Source organism: Nyctibius grandis, chromosome 9, assembly GCF_013368605.1.
Source record: "Nyctibius grandis isolate bNycGra1 chromosome 9, bNycGra1.pri, whole genome shotgun sequence".
In the NCBI taxonomy this organism is placed as follows: Eukaryota; Metazoa; Chordata; class Aves; order Nyctibiiformes; family Nyctibiidae; genus Nyctibius; species Nyctibius grandis.
In genome coordinates this window covers 30,713,726-30,737,524 of record NC_090666.1, presented here as the reverse complement: position 1 = coordinate 30,737,524, position 23,799 = coordinate 30,713,726, and the positions used below count along the sequence as shown (strand labels likewise).

At 39.5% G+C, this 23,799-nt stretch overlaps 1 protein-coding gene across 13 annotated transcripts in view; it reads right to left on the bottom strand.

Moving 5' to 3' along the window:
- The window catches only part of PCNT (pericentrin), a 101,231-nt gene that overhangs the window by 27,897 nt on the left and 49,535 nt on the right, over positions 1 to 23,799 (bottom strand). For 6 of the 13 annotated variants that reach the window (XM_068408016.1, XM_068408019.1, XM_068408025.1 and 3 more), the window contains 12 exons: positions 21,173 to 21,211; positions 16,189 to 16,418; positions 15,649 to 15,768; positions 15,137 to 15,157; positions 12,171 to 12,398; positions 9,457 to 9,627; positions 7,960 to 8,112; positions 7,178 to 7,348; positions 5,792 to 6,913; positions 2,700 to 3,221; positions 1,666 to 1,771; positions 1,078 to 1,232 (listed from right to left, as the gene is read on the bottom strand). In XM_068408016.1, coding sequence (XP_068264117.1) covers positions 1,078 to 1,232; positions 1,666 to 1,771; positions 2,700 to 3,221; positions 5,792 to 6,913; positions 7,178 to 7,348; positions 7,960 to 8,112; positions 9,457 to 9,627; positions 12,171 to 12,398; positions 15,137 to 15,157; positions 15,649 to 15,768; positions 16,189 to 16,418; positions 21,173 to 21,211 — 3,038 coding nt within the window. The remainder of the gene's footprint in view (positions 1 to 1,077; positions 1,233 to 1,665; positions 1,772 to 2,699; positions 3,222 to 5,791; positions 6,914 to 7,177; positions 7,349 to 7,959; positions 8,113 to 9,456; positions 9,628 to 12,170; positions 12,399 to 15,136; positions 15,158 to 15,648; positions 15,769 to 16,188; positions 16,419 to 21,172; positions 21,212 to 23,799) is intronic. The other 7 variants (XM_068408022.1, XM_068408023.1, XM_068408017.1 and 4 more) reach the window with 6 other exon arrangements.

Genomic DNA, 23,799 nt, shown 5'->3' with positions numbered 1-23,799 from the left:
CCAGAATCAAAATAGTGATTATATCAAGAGCCAATGCTAAACGAGGAAAACCTTTAGTAAACATTAACAACAGAAGCACACTAAAGTGTTCAAACTAAACATTCAGTACTGGAATATGCACTCAGATCTTACAGCCAGTAAAGTCTATATTGATGATCCATAAAAGAACCAAAATATAAAAAATTCTCTGTTTCTTAAGATAAAATAAAATTCACCTCTTCTATGAAGTCTATGAAACTATGCTCTTTGAGAATTATTAATTTTTTAGATACAGACTCATAGAATGGTTTGGGTTGGAAGGGACCTTTAAACATCACCTAGTCCAACCCCCCTGCCACAGGCATGGGGACATCTTTCATTAGATCAGGTAGCTCAAAGCCTCAACCAACCTAATTTTGAACACTTCCAGGGAGGGGGCATCCACAGCTTCTCTGGGCAACCTGTTCCGCTGTCTCACCACCTTCATCGTAAATAATTTCTTACTTATGTCTAATCTAAATCTATCCAGGTTCCTCAGGTGCTCTTGAATCTGATCTTCTCTTACAGTGGGAGGGACTTCATTCCCCCAGTCCCTGCCTTGAGGTTCAGGGGAGTTAAGATGTGAGAAGAATGGTTGCCAGGGAAAACTTGGCAAAAAAGGGTGTTGAGTACCTCAGCCTTGTCAGTTGTCACTAATTCTCCTGTCTTATTTATCATATATGGAAGTGTTCAAGGCCAGGTTGGATGGGGCTTAGAGCAACATGGTCTAGTGGAAGGTGTCCCTGCCTGTGGCAGGGGGGTTGGAACTCGATGGTCTTTAAGGTCCCTTCCAACCCAAACTATTCTATGATTCTATGATATATATATGTGTATGTGTATACACACACATTTTCTTTCATCTTCCTTTTCTGTCCAATGTACTTGTAGAAGCCCTTCTTATTCTTCCTCACATCCCTCACCCTTGCAGAGATGCTCCAGTTTTCTCATCGTCTTTGTAGCCCTCCGCTGGACTCTCTCCAGTAGTTCCTTGAACTTAGCATTTAATTTTTCCAGTTTCAGTTTTAATTTGCTGGTATGCTTACATTAATCATGTCTTACCTTCAGCTGTGGTGAAAGTACTTCCTTTTCTCTCATTGGTTCCATAATATCTGGAAACATTCCACGGTACTGCAGATAAGCCATGAAACTAGCATTTAGGTGGTCTGATGTTTGTAGCTCCTGCTTTAGTTTAGCTGCCAAATTTGAGCTGGTATCTGAAGAAAGACAGCCCCCCACCCCCACAAGTGTTACAAATATGAAAAAAATATGAAACCAGCACAACTGCTTGCAAAATAACCATGATTTCTTCTGTTAGTATGAATGCAGGGTCAGCTGAAGTCAGGTGGTTGAGATCTCAACTAACTTAAACAAGTAAAAAGGTTGTAAGTTGCCTTTAGCACCAGAGAAAGAGTTGTAGCTAAGTGAGGATTCATTAAAACCCCATGTCCCCTTTTCAGTATATAAAGATGAAAAGGTAAAAGCAGACTTCCACTAGCACAAATATTCTAAACAAAGAACCCCCTGACAAAGGCATAGCTTTCCAATAAAAGATTTACAGTAACAGAAAATGGGAGAAAGAGGAAATGTTATAATATTTTTATACTAAAGTGAACAAAAGGTGAAAGGAATCTACAAAGTTAAACTTACTGCTGCCATATCCATCACTCATCGCATCTATGGCAGATGCTCTTGATCTTACATCATCTTGTAAATCAGAAGGGGTTAAAGTTAGATTATCAGCTTCTCTCATCTGCTTGGAAATAATTTTTCACGTTAATTTAGTTTTCTGAATCCAGCTGTAGAGTTTTCTGCATTTCTAACAACTTTGTTACTAGTGCAGGTTTTAGCAAATGCCTGCTTGATCACAGTGTTAGAGATGGCAAATATCACAATCAATGCAACATTGCTGCTCTTTGGAAGCCATTCCATCTCATTTTTTTTTGCCCTTTCAATAGTCTTAAGAAACAGACATGTATTCATAATTAATTGCCCTTCGAAAGCAAGGCACAAAAATATACAACCAAAGATGAATTTTCTGAAGTACAGACTTTATCTTCCTGCGATATGATACAGACACAAATATATAAAATATTTCCCTTAAAAAGAAAAACCTCTATTCTTCAGCTTTGAAACAGTCTCTTCTAACACTCAACAACAGATATTTGTAAGTGGAGAATGGTTACAGTAAATTGAGTACCGTGGTAGCAAAAAGGTTTTACAGGTTTTAGCTCAATTACTTGCACGTGAAGTATTATCACAAATTTATCAGTTACTTCCATGTAGCATCACTGCAAAATTACCAGGATTTGACAAGTCCTCTCAACAAGTCTTCTTTCTGAGAGCACAAGAGCAACACCATATTTTTATTGATACCGCATCAGCAGCGTACAGACATGCAGGATGCAAAGCCTGCTGTGAGCAGCTTATTGCTCCATTTTAGGGTTTGGAAGACTCTTTTCAATTATTAGCAGCAGTGGTAAACAGTGTTTTAATACAGGCCAGAACTTGCTCCACTATCTGACAGCAGGAGAGGAATCGTGCATCCAGAGTGTTACTGGACCTACCCCTCTCAGTTGTGAGTTTCTACTACTTGGAGCCAATGGCCCAACAATGATCTGAGGGGGACAGAGCTGAGCAGTCTTGTTTAATTAGAATTAAATCAGACATGAAATATCACTTACTAAAATCTTCTTCTCCATATCTTGGTCATCAGAGTAGGTACTTTCAGAGAAAGCTGGAGATTTTCTATCCGCTCCCACTGCCGCTTCCTCACTGCCGTTTTCATACAGGTTAGAATATCCCAGCAATACCGAATTATCTTCTTGCACGGATGACCTGGTGTGCATCATTTCAAAATCTGTGCTTTCAACTTCCGAAAAGGGCGTCAGGTGAAGCACTGGTTGAAGTTCCATGCTTGTATCTTGCTTTCTCATAATCTCAGGTGAGCCCCATGAAGCCATACCTGCAATGAAATTCTGGAAGTCTTTCGAAGTGTCTTTGCCTATGTTCAAATTGTGTTTTGGAGAATCAGGAGTTTGATGAATTTCCAACATCTGCTGGCAATGCTTTTTCAAATCTTGCTCCTCTTTAGAGCTGTTGATCACATCCAATTCCCGAGTCAAGATATGTTCTTGTGATTGCTTAATCTGAGTTTTTGGATTTATATTGTGAGTTCTCAAGTCAAACATAACTTCATCTTTTTCCTACAATGAAATAACACATATGAATTGTTTAATGGAATTTAAATATGTTTTTACAAAGTGAAAAACATGCATTTAAAAAAATCTTCTCAAATGGATTATTAACACAAAAGGATTAAGGTGACAGTCTAAAATAAGAGAGAGAATAATTATTCATAGGATCACAGAATGGTTTGGGTTGGAAGGGACCTTAAAGATCATCTAGTTCCAAACCCCCTGCCACAGACAGGTACACCTTCCACTAGACCACGTTGCTCCAAGCCCCATCCAACCTGGCCTTGAACACTGCCAGGGAGAGGGCACCCACAGCTTCTCTGGGCAACCTGGGCCAGCATCTCACCACCCTCGCAGGAAAGAATTTCTTCCTAATATCTAATCTAAATCTCCCCTCTTTCAGTTTAAAACCGTCCCCCCTCTTCCTATCACTCCATGCCCTTGTAAAAAGTCCTTCTCCAGCTTTCCTGTAGGCCCCTTCAGGTACTGGAAGGTTGCTAGAAGGTCTCCCTGGAGCCTTCTCCAGGCTGAACAGCCCCAACTCTCTCAGCCTGTCTCCATAGGAGAGGTGCTCCAGCCCTCAGATCATCTTTGTGGCCCTCCTCTGGACTCATTCCAACAATCCAGTAGACCACTAGACTGGAAGTCAGGTGGCTAAGCTCTGATGCCACCTTGTATACATACATTCAATGGTCTAAAGTATGTCATTCTGCATAGGTCATTCAATGCTTTTCCCACCTAATCCCTTTTTCTGAGGGATTACTGAGACAGATCCTGAAGGTACAGTATCAACTAGGCAAATGGCACTGATCCAAATTAGAACTTCCAAGCAAATAAAAATACAAACACCGGTAATGATCACGTTTTGCAGATCTACACTCTTCCTTTCTGCATAAAAAATAAACAGAAGCCATTTTACATAGTAAATATCCTATCATTTCTTTAAATAAGGAGAGATGACATTCAAGTATAATTTAAATAAGATACATCCTAAATACATCAGTGTAGCTCAAAGATAACAGACGAAAGCCTAATGCAAACCCACTGTTATAGCTGACCAGGTTTTAAAACAAAGAACTACATCCCGTTGTGATTGCTGGGCTATGAAGTGAAATGGCAAAGTAACACGAAACATTCTGTAACACCACAGTAACTCTGCAAGTAGGTTTTACCATTAGTGATACCAACATTAAAGCTCAGTTATTTTGCCTAACTTGGAAATCCAATAATTCTACCTATAAACCACAATTTCTACCTGGTGCTGAAAAGCCATCTTCCTTTCCCACTACAAAGCAGCAAGTAGTACAGTACAAGTCAAGCACCTTGGATTTTTACACCCATATCATATCGCCAGTCAGGACCCCCAAAATCCACATAAGCCTGACACCTAACTGTTTTCCTTTCCTATGTACTCAGAAACTCATTTCATATAAGCCCTCTTACTAACACTTATCAGCTCTTAGAAGACAGTAAGTTGGTATATGACGGACTACCACAGCCCTCTGAAAACAGGTCATCTGGGTCCTTCTGCTTTCCAAAACTGAGGAATTTAATAGAAGTTCACAGAAGGTTATCTGGAGCAAATGGTTCTAGAAACGATTCAGAGTAAATACAAGAAAGAGTCACAGTAAATTAAGATTTCTAAAAAAAACCATGAGACACGAGAAAGTATTTTCAAGTAGTTCTCCAAGACAGCCACAAAGCATGGCAAACATAGTCCTAGTAGCTTGTGGCGGGTTGACCTTGGCTGGCTGCCAGATGCCCACCCAGCCACTCTCTCACTCTTCCTCCTCAACAGATCAGGGGGAAAAAATAAGACGGAAAGAGCTCATGGATGGACATGAAGACAGGGATATCACCTACTAACTACTCTCATGGGCAAAACAGACTTGACTTGGGGGAAAATTTATCGCATTAAAATGGAGTTGGATGGCAAGAAACAAAGACAAACACTGAAACAACTCTCCCCACCCCACCCTTTCTCCCCAGGCTCAATTTTGGTCCTTCACTCCAAACTCCTCTACCTCCTCCCCTGCGGTGTGGATATCTGCTCTAGCATGGTCTCTTCCATGGGCTGTTTCTCACTTTTTCCCCCTCACTCCTCACTGCCTGTGCAGTGTTTTGCCCTTCCTTAAATATGTTTTCTCTGTGGTGCCACACACATGGCTGATAGGCTCAGATGTGTCCTGCAGTAGAACCAGCTGTGCCCAGCACAGAGCAGCCCTGGCCTTTTCTCAGGGAAGCCCTCCTGCAGCCCTCCCACTGCCAACACCTTGCCACCTACACCCAATACATACCTTAGGATCTAAAACATATCCAGCTCAGAAAAACTGACTGGATTAGGTTTCCATGCATCCTTGCCCTGTTCTTAGTCCTTCCAGGCATCTACCTCTAGCCACTGCTGGAGAAACTACAGAGACAGACAAGACTCTTCAACTGACTCACCACAGCTGTCTTTATGCCACAGTATTCATCTTCACCCTTTCTTACAGCACTGATAAACTATAGGGCTTTATATGACACATAAAATTGGATTATTTTAAAAAACAAATAATACTATTAAAAAACAAATCACATACCAGTTTATCAGTAGGGAAAGCCAACACTGCAAATGACTGATCAGTATTTGCTTCCAGTTCTTCCAATTCCTCCCCTCCTTTTTTAAGGGCTACGCCTTTTCTTTCTCTCTGGCAGAATGGCTTGAGAAGGTTAGTCTCTTCATGATCACGTTGCTCCTTTGGCTTGTACGACTCCAACTGTGAAATAAGTTCACCTCTTTCCAGTCGTAAGGTTTCAAGCTCTTTCACATATGCCTCGATCTGATCTTTCAGTTTTGCAGTGCTACCTTTCAGTTCATTGATTTCTCTCTGATAAGCTACTTCTTTCTGATTCAGTGCTTGCACCTGGATACCAAGTCTAGAAACCTCTAATTGAAGACTATAAACATCTTGAGCCTGACTTGCATCTCTCTTTTCCAACTCAGTTTGAAGCTCTGCTGCCTTTTTTGTTAAGTACTGCAACTCGGTCGTGGCAGCTTCTCTTTGATCTGCCATTGTCTTCATTTGCATATCTTTCTCTAGAATATTTGCTTCCCTTTCTCGCACAGTATCTTCAAGTTCTTGAATGCGAGAAGTCGTCATCTTTGCTTCAACCTCTCTCTGAGAGAAATGTGTTTGGGAAAGGCTGTACTCTTCCTGAAGTGCATCATACTGTATTCTCAGAGAGGTTAGCTCTGCAACATGCTGCTCTGATGACTCTCGTAATTTGTGGCATTTTTTCTCCAAAATTTCCACTTCCATTTTGAACTGCAATTCCTTTTCTTCCAGTTTCTGCTGCAGAGCTTCTCTAGCAGCTAAGACAAGCTCTAGTTCCTCCTGAAGTTCTCTCATTTTTGAGAGTAGCAATTCATTTCTTCTGTTTGGATCAGTATCACCCTGACAATCTACCAGTCCCTTCATCAGCTCATTTTGAAGGTTTTCCACTGGCTTTCCCAATGCAAGTTGATAGAGATCATCTTGGTTGTCACTAACTTCATGACATACTGGTCCAAATTGTGCCAGCTCTTTTTGAAGCTTCTCAATTACTCCATGGAGTTGCTCTACCTCTTCATCTTTGTCCTTACGCAGCCTTTCCTGGTCACCACGAAGGTGCTCTACAAGTGATCTGAGTTCTTCAATTTCAGATTTTTGGTCTTCCACAACCTGAGCAAAAGGATAAGATCTGAATATTACTATATGTAGGCAGAATTACTATTGCACATAGAGTTTAAATTACATTTTTCTTCTGAATCACACAGGCATTAATTCACACATTTAACAGCAGGAAGAACTGCACACTTAGCTGGCAGCTACTCAGAATACTCTACTTTCCTAAGAGAATTATGAAATAGATTTCATTCACAATAAGATTCTGTACACCTTGTTTCCCCCAAAATCAAGCAATGAACACATAGTAAGTACTCTTACTTTATTCTCCCGAGTATTCTCTAGCTCGTTCTGGAGCCTCTTCATCTGCTCATTCAAATGATCGATTTCTTCATTCTTTTCTTTAAGTAGTGCTTGTGGGAATGATAAAGCTGAGGAATCACTAATACCCAGGTCCTGATTTTGCTTCACACGAAGTTTTGTTAGATCCTCCTGATCAGAAAACACAGCGATCTCATTAGAAAGGACTTACTTTCTCTCCCAACCTAATGGCAGAACAGAACCAAGGGCTTTATTTAAACATTCTTCACCATACTAGAATGTTAAAGAGCTCAAGAACACAACTACAGCTACTTTGTTTACATTTGTACGGCTGGATTAGATCACCACAACATTTCTCAACTGTCAAGGTAAGAGGTAAACACTCAAGTTGCCAGACTGACAACCAACCAGTTTTCTAACTTGTAACATCTGCTATAGCTGTAGAGGTCAGGAAGGCACACAAAACTTTATAGTGTTTACTAACTGACAACACTGTAGTTCATAATCTGTCAGGGCTAGAAAAAAGCTGAGCTTTTTATTTAAATCAAATGACTGTAGAAGAGAATGCCACAAGCCTGAATCTAGAGTAGCGGGGGCGGGGGGCGGGGTGGGGGTGGTGTGTGTTCTACAATAACCAGCGTTAACCTTGTGACAGTAATGCAATATTCCCTTCACAACAAACTAAGTATGTGTTTATAACATCACCAGAGGAAGACCACAACACTCAAGAAAGAGAATCTCTGAAGTTTTAGCTGGTGCCCTCTAAAGCTAAGGAAACCTACCTTCAAGTGTGCACTCTCTAACTGAAGCTGGCTGATGCTGGAAGTGCTGAGGTTTTTTTGCATCTCTAACTGCAAGTTCAACTGCAGTATCTCCTTGTTTTTACTGATCAAGTTATCTTTATATTGTTCTAGTTGGTCTAACAAGCTTGCAATCTAAACAAAGAAGAAAATGGATAGTTGTTTCGATTAAGATTTAAGCAGAAAAGATAAAAATTCATCGCCTTTTTTACTGAGAGCAATTAACTTCAGCCAATTCTATGATTTAAACTCTCTCTAATCAATTTACATTAACAAAATACTAAAGACATAAAAGGAGGGTAAGAAGATAGTGTTCCAGCTCCTCAGCTGCGAAACCAAAGTACTGCAAAGGTGGTTTTCCATTTTCTTTTTAAAAAATCTAACTGCTCATAAAAGGTATGTTAATCCATGTTCTGAACAATCAAGGCTTGACTGACATAATTTGACATAACAATAGGAGACATGTTAGCATTTGATGTCTAATGTAATCACCAGCAGTTAACATAATCACCATTCTCCTCCTAGAAGACAGAAATTAGCACTGCAGTACTAATCCCAGTAACACAGCAATCAAAAAAAGTTTTGAGCACTGACTCCTTCAACCTGTAAGAGATTCAATAACTACACATTGCTCTGCTTGTAACTGTTTGAAAGCTTGAGAGCAAAGAGCTGTTTGGAAACACTGTGAAATTGCCACCCACAGGTTTTATCATCTCTTGCCTTAATGGGTAGCAAGGTATAGGGGCTTTTAGAATGAAAAAGGCTTAGCAGCTCCTGAGGTCAGACTTCATAACAGACATGAAACTTGCATGTGTAAGAAATTAGTTTTTATTATCTTACTGCTCTTGAAACAATGGTGCACAATTAACTGGAGGGTCACCCATGTTTTTCTTCCATTGCACATCCTTAACTGGGCTGTACGTTTGTATATTACAGATACTATAATAATTACGTAATATTACAGATACTATAATAATTATGTAATATTACATAAACATACAGCAGGGGTGTGTGTATATATCTGTGTGTGTAAATCACATAAAAGTTCTAAATAATGTGACCAATTACACTGTGTTTCAGCTTAGCTTGTCAGAAGAACTCATGGCTAACATCCTCTGGCTCACAAAACAGAGAAGGTCAGATGACACCATTATGGGTAATTGTCCCTTCTGCTCTTAAAGGAATTATCGCTCACTCTCAAAGTCAAACAAAAATATATCTACCTTCCACTCTCTTCCAACTTTGGAAGGAAAGGAAAATCAGTTTACAACAGCTACTGATCAGTCTCAAAGTTGATGTGAATCATCACAAAACAGTTTCCAATGGGAGGGAAGACAGACAGACAGGGGGATGACAAAACAGAAACATTAATATTTGGGTTTTTGAATGGCTTAAATTCCCAAGTACAAGCCTGCACAAAATGTTTCTGCAATTACACGAGTGCCTTGGAAGTCTACAAGACCTGATCGAAACTCTTACCTCTCTCTCTTTTGTCTGAAGTGCTTCCTGCTCTGCCTGTAACCGCTCCTTCAGCACTGGGGCAGAAGTGCTGTCTGCTGGTACTCTGTGCCTCGCTTCATCCAATTTAGACTGTAGGGCAGAGATCTGAATCAGGTTGTTGTACTGTTGCTGTTGCAATGCCTCTTTATCCTGCAAAGCATTTTTTTTAATGTTAGAATTAATTGTTGTCAATATACATACCCACCTAACCAGAACAATCCTGCCAAAATATTTCATCATCCTTGACAAATCCCAGTACAAGAAACACCTAATCCCAATGGCCTATAAAGAAATAGGAATGCAAACCAACCGAATGTTTTTAGCTCACTTAAGTTTTTAACCCTTTATTTTTTGTAACCCAAGTTTAACAACTTCTGAAAATCCAGCATTTGGTGATGTATTATACTTTCTCAATTACACAGCATTTTATATGTTTAATAACCTAAACATCTTGTTCTTGTAGCCATTTCCACATTTATTATGATATCATATATTTGCCAACCTAAATTCAAGAGGTAGAGACTTAAGAGATTGAGAGTTTTGGACACTACTACAAAAACATCATGTCAAGTCAGAATGTGAAGCACCAGCACTAAGTTTTGTCAGATCTGTGGTCTGTCAACCTACTGTAGTTTTATTTTTAAAACTTCTCCTTTGGTCCTCTTTCCCTCACAGACCTTCTCAGGAGATGGCTCAGTCCAAGGAGGAAAACTCCACTTGGCAAGTCATCCAAACAGCAGTCATCCATATCTGTACTTCATACAATAAAGGAAAGCTGGGCAAAAAACCTAAGGCAGTAACAGCCTCTGCTGTTCAACACTTATTCTGCCCATAGCTCAATACACTGACCTCTAACAGAAGGGTTATTTTAGACTCATCATATGATTTGCTAAAAAAATCATATTAAATTTGACCATCTTTTCTCTAATCAAAGAGAACTAAGACCCAGAGCACTTGGATAGCATCTTCTGATCTTAACATGAAAGACAGCATCAATTAAAAAATAAAAAATAAATTACAAAGTTAACAGTGTATTGCACTATCAAAACAGCATGACCAAGAACAGGTATTTAAAACAGTTGTCCAAACCTTCACATCCATAGTAAACAGGCCATCTGATTTCCACCCAGTAGCCCCCAGCTAGTCCCCGCTGGCTTTCTGACCAGCTCTGGGGGCAGTCCAGGCACACACAGCACACAAGAGGAAAGAGTCTGAATTTGCCTTATTTAGGATTTTTAAGACAGACCAATTTACCAGGACATTCAGACAGCTAAAAGAATGTTTTGAATTCGCGTGGATAAAGAAAGGCTGTTTAACAGAAAGCTAAGATTTCAGGGACAAGAGCAACTTGCCAACAGCAGTATCACAATCTCCATCCACTCCAAGAAAAAAAAAGCTAATGGGCACGGATTTTGCATGTTTGGACAAAAATCACAGAACAGCTTAAGCTGGGAAGGGTCTCTAGAGCTCTCTGGTCCAACCTCTGACTCAAAGCAGAACCAACTTGGCTCTGCTCAGGGCCTCAGCCAGCCAAATTCTGAACATCTCCAAGTCACAGAGACACCACTGCTGCTCTGAGCCCCTTTTTCAACATTTGGCTGCCCCCAGTATGACCGTTTCCCCCTGCCATTTAATTGGAATTTCCCTTGTTGCAGTTTATGCATGTATCTTCTCATCCTTTCACTGTGCACCTCCAAGTCTGACTCCATTTTCTCAATAACCTCATATTACGTGGTGGCAGGCAACAATAAGATCTCCACAAAGCAAAACAAACCCTGTTCTCTCAGCCTCCCCTCCAAAATCATCTGCTCCATCCCCCTGACCATCTTCATGGGCCTTTGCTAGACTTGCTCCAATACATCAAGGTCTTTCTCGCACATGGGAGTCTAAATCCAAGCAGTTCTCCAGATGCAATCTTGCAAGTGCCAAATAGATAGTTTATTAGGTACTATTGTTCCTAAGACTGGCTTGTCTATATCACATTAGCTGAAGCTAAAAAAAAAAAAAATAGTTTCTTCAATATTTTTACAATGAAGAATAATGGAAGCAAATATTTACAGAATTAGCAATTAAACTAATAAATTTAGTTTAGATCATGCCATTCTCAAATCTTCAAACTTGACAGACACACCAACAATACTTAACCAAGGAAAATTGCTAGGAGGAAACTGAAACATTTCGTTTAGGAAGGTTTAAAAGGTTACTTGGATGTTTGGTAAAAGGCAAATACTTTTGCTAAATGGAATGTAATTCTTAACTCTAAGCTGTGATTCAATCTGCAGTAGTAAGAAAGCACTAAAAATTTTGGCGCACGGCAAACAGATCTGGCTCCAAAGGCACATAGCAAGAAGAGCTGCCAATTAAGATAATATGATTTTAAACACAGTTATTTATTGAAACCCACAATGTTTCATATTCAGTAACACTATCTTCTCAGGAACTTCCTGAGAAGCAAAAGAGCAGCTCTGATCCATGCAAACATGGCAAGTGTCAGGAAGCAGTCTCTATTGTAAGTAGGCTTATAGTTTGCAAAACCAGAGATTGTTTAAAACTGTGGCTGCGATATCTGCCATTAATACAACACATTAACTCACCACTAGGTGCCAGGGATAGCCTAAAACAACACTAACACAGTCAGTGATGACACTGTCTGCATAATGCCACTCCCATTTAAATAAGTATTTAAAAATTACTTGTTTTAATTCGATTTCCACTTTCTTCATTTTTTGCAGCTGTTGTTCCAAGTAGTGTATAGTCTTTGAGACTTCAGTACCACCACACTCCAGTTCTTGTATCTGTGCCACCAGTTTTTCTATCTCTTTATCACGAGCTGTAATTTCTTGGTGTTTTTGATCCTTTTCTAATAACAGCTTATTGTAATCATCCATCTTCTCTTTTATTTCTGCTTGCAAAGATTCTACCTGTAGAGAAATCACATTCTACAGATATTCAGGCAATATAACAAACTTCCTATTGGAAGCAAGAGTAATTTAATGGCAAAGAAGGTGGAGTTTTACTATGGACTAAACTATGCTAAAATCCCAGATGAAAGTAAAATCAGATGTGGGCAGAAAGGATGAAAAAGTAACTTTCTGAAATCTTATTTTCCAAATGCAGCAGCTCTCAAACACAGATTTGATTACTCTCTCAATATTTGCAGTATTCTAGCAAAGTGCTGGATGAAGGCATACTCTCAAGGCCCAGTGGTCACCAAAAGGGACCTTGTGGTGTGCGTGGGGTTTTTTTGTTGGTTTGTTTAAGGTTAAAAAAACCCAAGATTACATGAATTATTACTAATAGCATTAGATATATTCCTATAACCTCAGAACCCTCTTCCGTTACTTCAAGGAATTCCAGTTTAAAGGAAGATAATTGAAAGATAAATATGCAATACAACATACTCAATGCCTGCAAATCAGAGAGATTCCCAGTAGTTAACATAGAATAGGTACTCTTTTCCCAAAAATTGCTTAAATATGAGGAGGATAACAATTTTGCATTTGAGCTCACTGAGATCCATCATGCACAGAGCTGCAGGAAAACTGTTACTCATTCATCCCAGTAGTAACCGTGAGGGCAAGGCTAGGAGCTTTGGTGGGTAACAGAGGCAGGAGAGAACCAAGTGTGACAAACAGACTACGTCTGAAGTGATAAAGTCATTAAGCACATTGAAAGCAAGCTCAGATAGGAAAGCAATGGGAAACCTTCTAAAGGAGAAATAATTTGGTCAATACCAATGAGCAAGGAAGATGAGATTTTACAAAAAAAAAAAAATGTCTTGTTCATCAATAAGTGTCTGAATTTATGCAAATTGCACTTCAATATTATAAAATAAAAATTTTTTGTATTAAAGTAGAACTTTACATCTTCCAAGCACTGTACAGATATTACTACAGCAGAAAAAAAAACCCTCTAGCAAAATACAGAAGAATAGAGTTAATTTAGTCAAATCAATAATCGTGGAGAGCATCACAGAGTAGTTAAGAATACCAAAAGTGATTAACATTACATTTTCAACTTCTTCTAGGCACGTATACATTTGCTTAATTATGTATGTATCTTATTCCCTTCTCATCTCATCAGCAATTAATCAACTGTAAAGTGTAACACAGGCCTTACAGAAAAGCTTTTCGGTATAGAAAAATCTTTTAGAAGTCTAATACTTTCTAACGCTATAAAATTTTGGCATAGATCATCAGAATCCCAGACGCTATGACACTTCACACATGAAAAGTGTGTTTTTTAGCACCACGTTGCTAGAAAGCTGCAATTCTGTAGCTAAGGAAACACTTTCACAACCTTCACCCTCACAGCATACTCTCAGCTGGTAGCTCCCAGTACCAGTCAGCTCTCTTTTCACAAAATAATCCCACTCACATATTCTTTGAGCCTAGAGAACAGCAGAGAAAACAACTGTGAACTTGTTGTAACTCCTACATGCAGAAATTAGAAGTTCAGGCGAACTGAATTGTTTCGGAGTGGGTCAAGCAGTTACCAACGTTACAGTTGCATTAAACAACTGTGTAAGAACTGGATAAATCCTGACATTTTATTTTGGCACAGATTGCGTGCATATCTCACCCCACCCACAAATGTCACTTGCTGAGTTACCTTCCTTGCATGCTTTTCTCCAATTAAGTTTTAATCCTTTCTGAGAGAGGTTGCAAAGTTACAGCAGCTAGCCTTAATTTTTTCAGATCTTCCTCTCTACTAAGCCACAAGCACACTAGTAAATAGTAACTAATTGTCATCCATCTAACATCTTGGATAGAAAGCAAGCTGTGGTCTTTGACAGATTTTGACTAACTTGACATATATCCTTTATGATTCTGTATGCCCAAGATTTAGGGAAAGACTGCCACAGAGGTACAACCTTCTGGGTACCAACAGATCTTCAACAAGTCACACGGCCTTCAAAACAAAATCCTTTGCCATTCTTTTTCTGATCTTTGCCACACTGTAAATAACATGTAGGCTATGTGTGTGATGTATTCAGAAAATCTTAATGCCAGATAATGGCATTCATGCAAATGAGAAGCAAAGACTGATGCAGAATGATATGTAATCACTCTGCTTCTTAAGAAGCCCAACGAAGTTCGATCAGAGGTAACAGAAGGCAAGAGACCATCAGGTGCCCTCCAGCATGGAAAATTCACTCTATCAAAGATTCAGTTGTTCCTACAAGATTTGCTTCTCTAACACCAAGGTACACAGTTTCATAAACTGTAAAAAAGTGAACAGATGGAAATGAAATTCAGTAGTATACACGTTGAAGTTTTGTTAAGAGCAGGGCCACAAGCAAAAGCTGAAGGCTAAGGCACAGTGTATCATAATAATTCCGCTATCTTTGTTTCATATTCCAAACCTCAACTTCTCCTTTCACACCAAAAAGTTCTTTTACAGTAAGTAACTGTCTGTAATACATCTGAGCAATAAGCCAGGAGAATGAAGCACTTATGGGAATTAAACTGAAAGCTGTTCCTCACTCCCTGCAAGAATTCTGCCACCCTAAAACATGTATCCTTATCTCCAAGTCAAGCTGCAGCAGACTTGACATTCAAGAACAGGAAAAAAAGCCATAGCAGATCTAATTATAGTAGAAGGGATTGAAAGGAAAATGAAAGAAAGGTTAAAGAGATATTCATGCTGTTTTCCATACCTGTAAAATCAATTCATAGTTCTGTATAATGTTCATTTATGTGAAAAAAACACAAAAACAAAAAGCAAAAGTTAATCTTTGAAACCAAGCATCAAACAAATGAACATGTGAAAAAAAGGACTGATTTATAAACTAAAATAGGACTAGGCATGCAGTCAAAGAACATCTCTTATTATAACTGCTATAGCTAGAAAAATACACTTAGAACCCATAAGACATCTCAGGTGTGCTCAGAGTGTCTGTATTGTCCTCCTCAGTTAATTTAAACCAGACTCATAGGCTGTGAAACTTTACTGTAATGCACATACAACATTTCTTCCCATCTCCATAAGAAATAATGCAAATACACTCTCACTGCCTAAATGTAGTCCTGTCAGCTGGGGGAAAATCTGCTCTCTGGGTGACAACAGAGAAAAAAGTCTCTCAAGAGCCAATCCTCCAAGACAATACAGGTTTTGGTATTTAATTGTAATAAACAAATTCCTTTGGCCACTAAGTGTGATTTTACTCACCCCATATTCCCTGGGCTCTCCTGAAGTCTGTGATTTTGCTGAAAGTTTTAACTGTTTTTCCAGTTTCTGAATTTCCTGCTGAAAATCATCACGTTCATGTTCCCTTTCTATAGCTTGTTCCTGTAAACCCAGCCAGAGAAAGTCTTTTTTTAGAAACTTTGCATTTCATTAAAATATGGAGTACAAGAAAAATTTGGGGTTTTTGTGGTGAAGAAACTCTGCTCACTTAAAAATAATTAACACCTTATAGTAGTCCTGAAAGCATAGCTAAAATTACAGGGAAAGAAAAAAAAACCTTTCTGACTCCAATGTATAATTAGCAATTAATAAAAAGGAAAAAATTATCCTGTAATACTACATGAAGGGAATTTAAAAATTAGCTTTTTTTTTTTTCTTCCTTTTACTAGACTAGAAGGTCTTAATTTCAAACAAAACAGAAAGTATCCCATTTTAGGAACCATCTTCCAAGTCTCAATCACAAACTAGGAGGAGTATTTATCACCTCCAAAACCATGGAAATGTGGTACCAAGCTTGCTTACATCCATGAATTGCCGCTGGTTTTTAAGCTGTTTTTCAAGAACTTGAATTTGCTGTTTTAATTCAGCAACCTCCAATAACTGTGTAGCCAGGTCTTGATTACTATGCAGTTGTTCTTCTAGTTCCACCTCCAAAACTTTCATTTGAGAGCGTAAGTTGGAATGGTCCTTTTCTGCCTGACACTGAAGCTCTAATTTCTCCTTTGTTAAATATTCTACTTCCTTGAGTAGACCTGAATGAGAACACAAAAATAACAATGAATTTGTCAGTACAGGGTACAAAAATCAAATTGAGTTTAAGATGAGATTAAATTCAGGTACTTTGGACAGCGTAAAAACCGAAGAAAAACATCTCCTGAGATGGTCTGTAAGAGACACAACAGGAAGTCTGATACTTGACTGCCCATTGTGTCTCTGAAAGCCATTTCTGTTAAGACTATCATACAACGTGGTAAAGGAGGACACAGTCATCTGTTCTCAATCTCAAAGTGAATCCTAGTTGGAGATAGTCTGGGCACATAGAAAGCTTTCACCTTCACCCCTGGAGACCTCACAATTCCAGAGAGCCCCATCTCATCTGACCAGGAGTCCTTCAAATTCCTTCCTTAGGTCCTTGCTCTCTCAACGCCAGTTCCACACTCCTCCTACCCCAGAGGCTCTTTCCAAACCACACCAGATCCTCAATCCTCAAAATTAATTCCATTCCAGATGTACTCCATCCCTAAGTTTAAGCCCCACACTCCACTTTCAGCCACCTAGTCTCTCATACCCGTCCTTCCAACTGCCCCATCCTTCACTATTCTTATCCTAAATCCTTGCCACCCCTGCCACCCCAACTTCCTTCAAATCTCTTCTCAATCAAGCCATCTAATACTGAATTCTCAATTCCTCCAAACCGTCGTGCTGAGATCCTCCTCAGACCTCCAACACCCAGTCTCAGGTCAGCCTCTCAATTACTTCTCTGCCTTGTGCCATGCTGGATACTGCTGCTGACTTCTACACTGTTGAGTTAGCACCCCGTCCATCTTTTCAGCGACCACTAGTGCCCAGCCCTATCCTGAAGCTACCTGCTATGAGAAAGCAAAGTTAATATTTTACTCTGAACCTCAGTGGAGATTAAAACCCAGAGAAAAATCACACTTGCAGAAAATCAGTCCAGTTCTGAAGCTACAAAGGGAAGAAACACCTGTGAAAAAGATGGCACATATTTGCCCTATATAGACTGCAAAGGAAATACCACATCTATGAAAACTTACGTAGCACAAGGTTATTGCAGTTATCAAGAGCTAATTTATACCTACAAACTGCATTTTCAATCATTTGGATGCACTGAATACACTGTTTAGAAGACCCAGACTAAGACTCTACTGTGAATGCACTTGGAACAAGACTGTTTTAATGTACATATAGCTAAAAGTAACCTGAACACGAAAACAGAAGTTGGGCTATTTAGCATTTAAAGCAAGGTCCTGCAGGAGCTCATTATTTTACTTTCCAGATGTTCCATTCAAATGTTTTCAGGCATAAAGAAAAAGGTCAGTCTATGATTTCAACAAGGACCTTAACTGGTCATCCAGCCCAGCGCCCAGAATGGGACAATTCCCTTTTCCAAGCACGATCAACTCAATCCACGTGATTTCTGACCTAACATCTTTCACAAACCTTCGAAAACAAAAGTGATACCACAGCCTCCTTACATCTTTTCTAGTGCTTCACTGTCCACAGGTATTTAATTAAATTTCTAGACACTTTAAAATAAGCCAAGAAAGATGAACATTTCCACGTTCATGCTTGAGAGGTTAAGCGTCACAAGCTTAAAATGATGCAGTAACATTTACATTAAACATTGGGGAAAATGAAGCACTGGAACAGACTGTGAAGGGACTGCAAAGTCTCTGTCTCTAGAAATTAAAGAGGCTGGACAAGAGAAACAAGTAAAGTAGATTCTGTTTTGGGACAAAAATATGGACTAAATGAGCTCTCGAGGTCCACAGCAACCCTGTGATTCCACGATTTAGTCACCCTGGTCTCTTACTGTAGCAACCATACTTTCTCTGCATTAAGGCAATATTAAAATATGCAAGATAAATCTAGGAGATTGAGTGAAAGAAAACTGAGCATATACAGAACTGTACCAGATTATTTAACTGTTTGTCAGATTTGCTAAGCACCCATGGTAGCCTCTGAAACAGACACATAATTGCTTACCATTGACTTGAATTCTTTGAGATGTGTAGCACACATGTGCATTGCCAATGTGAGAGCATGACACATACCAGCTGAAGGAAAAAACCTTTTTGGTTTGCAGTCACCCTAGACAACATGTTAAGAGCCCTGCCCTCCCTTACACACAGATACACTGGCACCAGGCTTCTCCCACCACTGTAAAATTGCTGTTGGCTGATAAATACAAATCACAGGATTAATAAAGGACTTTGAGGAACTGCTGGAGATATACACACAGACTACGTATCTCAAAAAGCTCTAGTCCTGGTAATTTCTGCCTCTGAGTGATAATCCACAACTACATTCCAACTACATGTCACTCCAAGCACTAATTTTGCAAACTCACCATTACCAAGAGTGGTATCTCAGACGCCTACATGATAATAACAACCGTGCAATTGCTGTGCCACGCTCCCTACTTCTTCTAGCACAGTGCTAAATAATCATGTGAACTAAGCTTCAAGTTTCCTAATCAAATGTTCATTGAGTTGTGGATGTAACTCAGGCTCTGGCAGAATGCGTGCAGGTAAATGAAGAATCTCCCCCAAAGCAATTTCTCTCATGCCTCACTTGGAGCAGTAATAGCCTCCTGCCATCATGAGATGCAACACAGCAAGTTATCCAAGGCTGAAACACAAAGTCTAGAAAAACGCCAATGACAGTCTGAATGCCATTAGGAGACTGAATTCCAGGCACAGCTGCACAACAGAGAATATCTTCTGCCAAGTGCTGTGGTTTGCCAGGCAGGAGATGGGTATATAATAGCACTTGACCGTATTTGCTTACATATGGTGCACAAAGGAGGGTGAGGTATAGTGCGTACAGATACACGTGCACTCCCAGGAAGGGCACATATGTAGACTGACCCCCTTAGAAAAGAACTGACACTTTGGTGAAAACAAGCACAGTGATTTTTTTCTTTCTATATCCTAAGAAATGTGGTCATTAATGAGTTGAGGGCTTCTTTTTATCTTCAAAAGGAACACTATTGCTTTCTGAGGAACAAAATATTCATTCGATAAAACTGAACAGTCACGGTCACCTCCTCAGACAGAACTGCAAGTTAATGGAAAAAAGAATTAGGCTAACAGATTTTATGTGGAATTAAAAATGTTTCATAGAAAGCAGGTATCACATTTTGGCAATCTCAGTGTAACCTGTTTGAGCAATTTTTAAGCACACATTCCCCAAGCATATAAATATAATTTCAAGCAACACGAATAGATCCTCAGATCACAGATCTGCTTCTTTGTAGGGACAAACCGACTATTTATTAATGCTAATTCAAATCATGCAATCCCACTTTGGTAATGCCCCGGCGCACTCTTCCCCGCTCCCAAGATCATCATTAGCAAACGCCAAGCTCCATTCTAAGTGCATTTTATTAGCGAGGCCGTTCTACTCATATTAGTACTCCAGGTCGAAAAAGGGAGGAGGCATCAGCTTTGTAAGGAATAAGCCACGTCAATCAACTCCAAACAACACGATTTTTATTTATCATATTTTCCACATACTACAAACAATTCCAAAACAGAGGAAGAGTACTACAGATGGCTGGGGTGGAGGAAAGGGGATGATTTGGAGGGCTCAGCACTTGCAGCAAATGCAACTGTTCAAGTTCTAACAAGTTGCTGGCAAGAGCTGGACTGCAGCTACCAGGAGAACGTCAATCCCCAAACACACTCTAACCAGCTAGGTTAGACCTTCCCTCTCATTGAGTGGGCAGCAGCAAATTTCAGTATAAAAATAAAAATAGTGTTTGAGGGAGATCTGAATGGACAGAAGGAATAAAGATATAATAATAGGCAAGACAGCCCAGTGCAGCTTCTTAACTCTAACTGGAATTGACCTAGATAATTCTTTTTTATTCACCTGAGGGACTTGGTTTACTCAGCTCACACCCTTTGAGGGAAAAGAAAAAAGCCTAGGAAAAGAGATAGTGAAAATGCAAGAGAACACACCTACAAATACATATGTGCATATAAATAAAAAAATCGATCTAAAAACATGCTAAGAGAACTATATCTTGAGCAGACTACAAAACCTGATCATGGCAGCTATGAATTTATCAGATCTAGATATTTGCTCCTCAGGAGTTAAGTATGCACACTTTGGCACCTACAAATTTTACTTCAGCATTACACTTCCAAAGTCAGTATAAAACTCTGGATCCTTCTTGCTTGTTTTCAGTTTTATCTTTCCTCTCATAACTAGCCTTCCTTACCATTCTGCTCTCCTCTTTTTTTTTTTTCCTGATTCACCTACCCATTCAATTACATTTCTCTAGTCTCCCTTGGACTTCCTTAAGTTCTTGCTCTATTTTTTTTAGCTCTCCATTTTTACATCAACTCAAATATTTTTTTTTACCCCCTTTAAATTAATTTAATCATTTTAACAGCCCACTGTGTATCATTAGAAGCTCACAGCAAGCTTACAACCCTCTCCATCCCCTCAAAAGAAAAATGAAGCTGGCAAACACAAAGATAATGGCACAATGCACTTTAAGCCTAACAGCAGCAAAACATTTTTTTTTCCTTTAAATATTGACCAGTGAATTGAATATTCTTAGTTTTAGTTGTTTTCTAATGCATCACTAAAGTAGTAACTTTTTTTTGCCAAGATATTCATAATGCCAGTAATTTCTTGGGCCTATTTAGGAAGTACTATTCCTCTTTGTTAAAATAAAATCAAAACTCTCCATTCATTCACTCAGTGTTACAGCAACACAAACCAGAGAAAACCCCCATTCATCATTACAAACCTGAACCTTCTTTTTGTGCTACATTAGCCACAGGTGTTCCTAGAAATCAAAACACATAGACATGTACAAGACAAGAACAGGACATTGTGATCCATTCCATCGTCTAAATCAGTAAATAATTCTATGTAATACAGCTAATGCCTACCTTTTATTTGGTAAAAATGCACTTCATCTTTATTAAGATACAAAGTGCCTGATGACATACATTGATCCATGTCTGTAATTGGACTAGAGCTACTATAGAAATGGTTTTACATTATAACCGTGCAAGTTTGTTGCAACATTCTTGGCTACTCACTCATGTACTTTCTAAGACAATCAATATTCTCTTTTTGCAATTTTCCCCAGAGATGAAATAATTAGTGTCTCAAACCCCCCTTCCTGTCAGGGGATTCAAAGCAGGATTCAGTCCAGTGGGACTCACTGGCACAGACTTACAGACTCTGAATCTGTCATACACTTCCATGACACACAGACATGCTTGTGTTCAACAATATGATGGAATTATTTTGCACTTCCTAGGGGACATATTACTCGAGGCCATAATCACTGTTGTAAAGCAAGCACAACATGCATTTAGTTTCAGTTACAGCCCCTGAATCTGTTTATGTTCTGCTGTCTTTCCCATGAGGAAGAGAGCTCTGCCCCCACCTCTTCCTCTGCTTACTGGGGTAAACAAGCGTAGACTCTGTAAACCAAGACAATCTGCACGGGACCACTATTCAATTTTCTCTTAAGGTAATAGCAAGATATTACTAAGATGTCATATGAGAGGTCAGAGATGGACACAATGTTTAATACTAAGATATGTACTATATTTAATAGGGCTTGTAGCAACACGACAAGGGGTAATGGTTTTAAACAAAGAGGGTAGATTCAGAGTAGATACCAGGAAGAAATTTTTTACGATAAGGGTGGTGAAACACTGGCACAAGTTGCCCAGAGAGATGATAGATGCCCCATCCCTGGAAACACTGAAGGTCAGGTTGGACGGGGCTCTGAGCAACCTGATCTAGTTGCTGGCAACAGGGCTGGAAGGAATGTCCTATGAGGGGCAAGTAAGGACTTTGGGCTTGTCTAGTTTGAAGAAAAGGAGGCTGAAGGGTGACCTCATTGCTCTCTCCAGCTTCCTGAGGAGGGGAAGCAGAAAGAGAGGTGCCAATCTCTTCTTCCTGGGATCCAGGGACAGGATGCATGGGAATGGTTCAAAGCTGCATCAGGAGAGGTTCAGACTTGACATTAGGAAACATTTCTTTACCGAGAGGGTGTTCAAACACAGGAAGAGGCTTCCTAGAGAGGTGGTCAATGCCCCAAACCTGTCAGTGTTTAAGAGGCATTTCGACAATGCCCTTAACAACATGCTTGAACTTGGTCAGCCCTGAACTGGTCAGGCAGTTGGACTAGATGATCATTGTAGGTCCCTTCCAACTAAGATATTATATTATATTATATTCTAGTTGAAGATGTCCCTGTTCATTACAGGAGAGTTGGACTAGATGACCTTTAAAGGTTCCTTCCAACCCAAATCATTCTATGATCCTATGTATAACAGGAGTATTTTGATTGCACTACATTTGAAAGGTCGTGTGCAGAGCGAAAAGGAAGAACATAGAAGGATGGCAGCCCACAAGAGCAGGACAACGGTGGAGTCGAGTCAGAGAGGTGAAGAGCGGCAAGGTGAAGAGGAGAAGATGAGGTGGGAGAGAGTCAAGAGGCAGACAAGAATTGCAGAGGAATGGTACAGTAGGGCTGAAAGCCAGGCAGGAGTCTATAACAGAGGCTGCTGAGAATTGGACAGATAATTGCAACAGACTGTGTCCAGTCAAACATACTCCTCCTATAGAATTTGAGTCCACACCCTGAAACATAGAGTCTTTACATTCCTCTACTAATGACAATGGAGAAATTCACTAGAAAACTGTTTCTTGCTGTCTTTATTTCTGACTTAAGTATGCACTATGTACAACTACCTGTTAAATAGTCTGCTCAGGCAGTAAAGATCTACGCAACATAGCTGAAGGTGGCATTGTGGTGACATAGCTGAAGGTAGCATAATGTTGGCAATAGCAGAAATGTAAAGGTAGTGATCCCAAACGATACTGGAAGATGATACAGGAAAATTAACTTATAGAAGTACTAGAATGACATTAAGGCTGCAAATTCAAGAAGTCAAAACTATATAATGCTGTTAAATGATTCACAGATTCATCATTAAGAACCAGCATAACCTAGTCTTGAGTTCCTGCATAGTGCAAGTGACATAACATCTCTGAATTTTCTTCTCTGAATCAAAAAAGTATCTTACATGCAAGCCAGCTATATTACACTGAGATTCTTCAAGATCTTTTTTAAATCACTGCTGTCACTGTTAAAATGTGTGCTCCTTCATTTGCAGTGCCAGTTGTCACAGCCCCAACTTCCACTCATTAGACTCCATACAGTATGCTGAAGAGTGCCCCTTTATCCTACTCCACTTCCCTTACACAAGCTCCCTGTAGTTAGCTTACATCACATCACATACTCTGTGGGGCTGAAGGAGTGATGCAGTCGGGGAAGGAGTTATGTAGACTGCTTATTTGCACCTACTTATCTGAGTTCGATTTGGTATTTCAGGGGCTGTCTTTGGC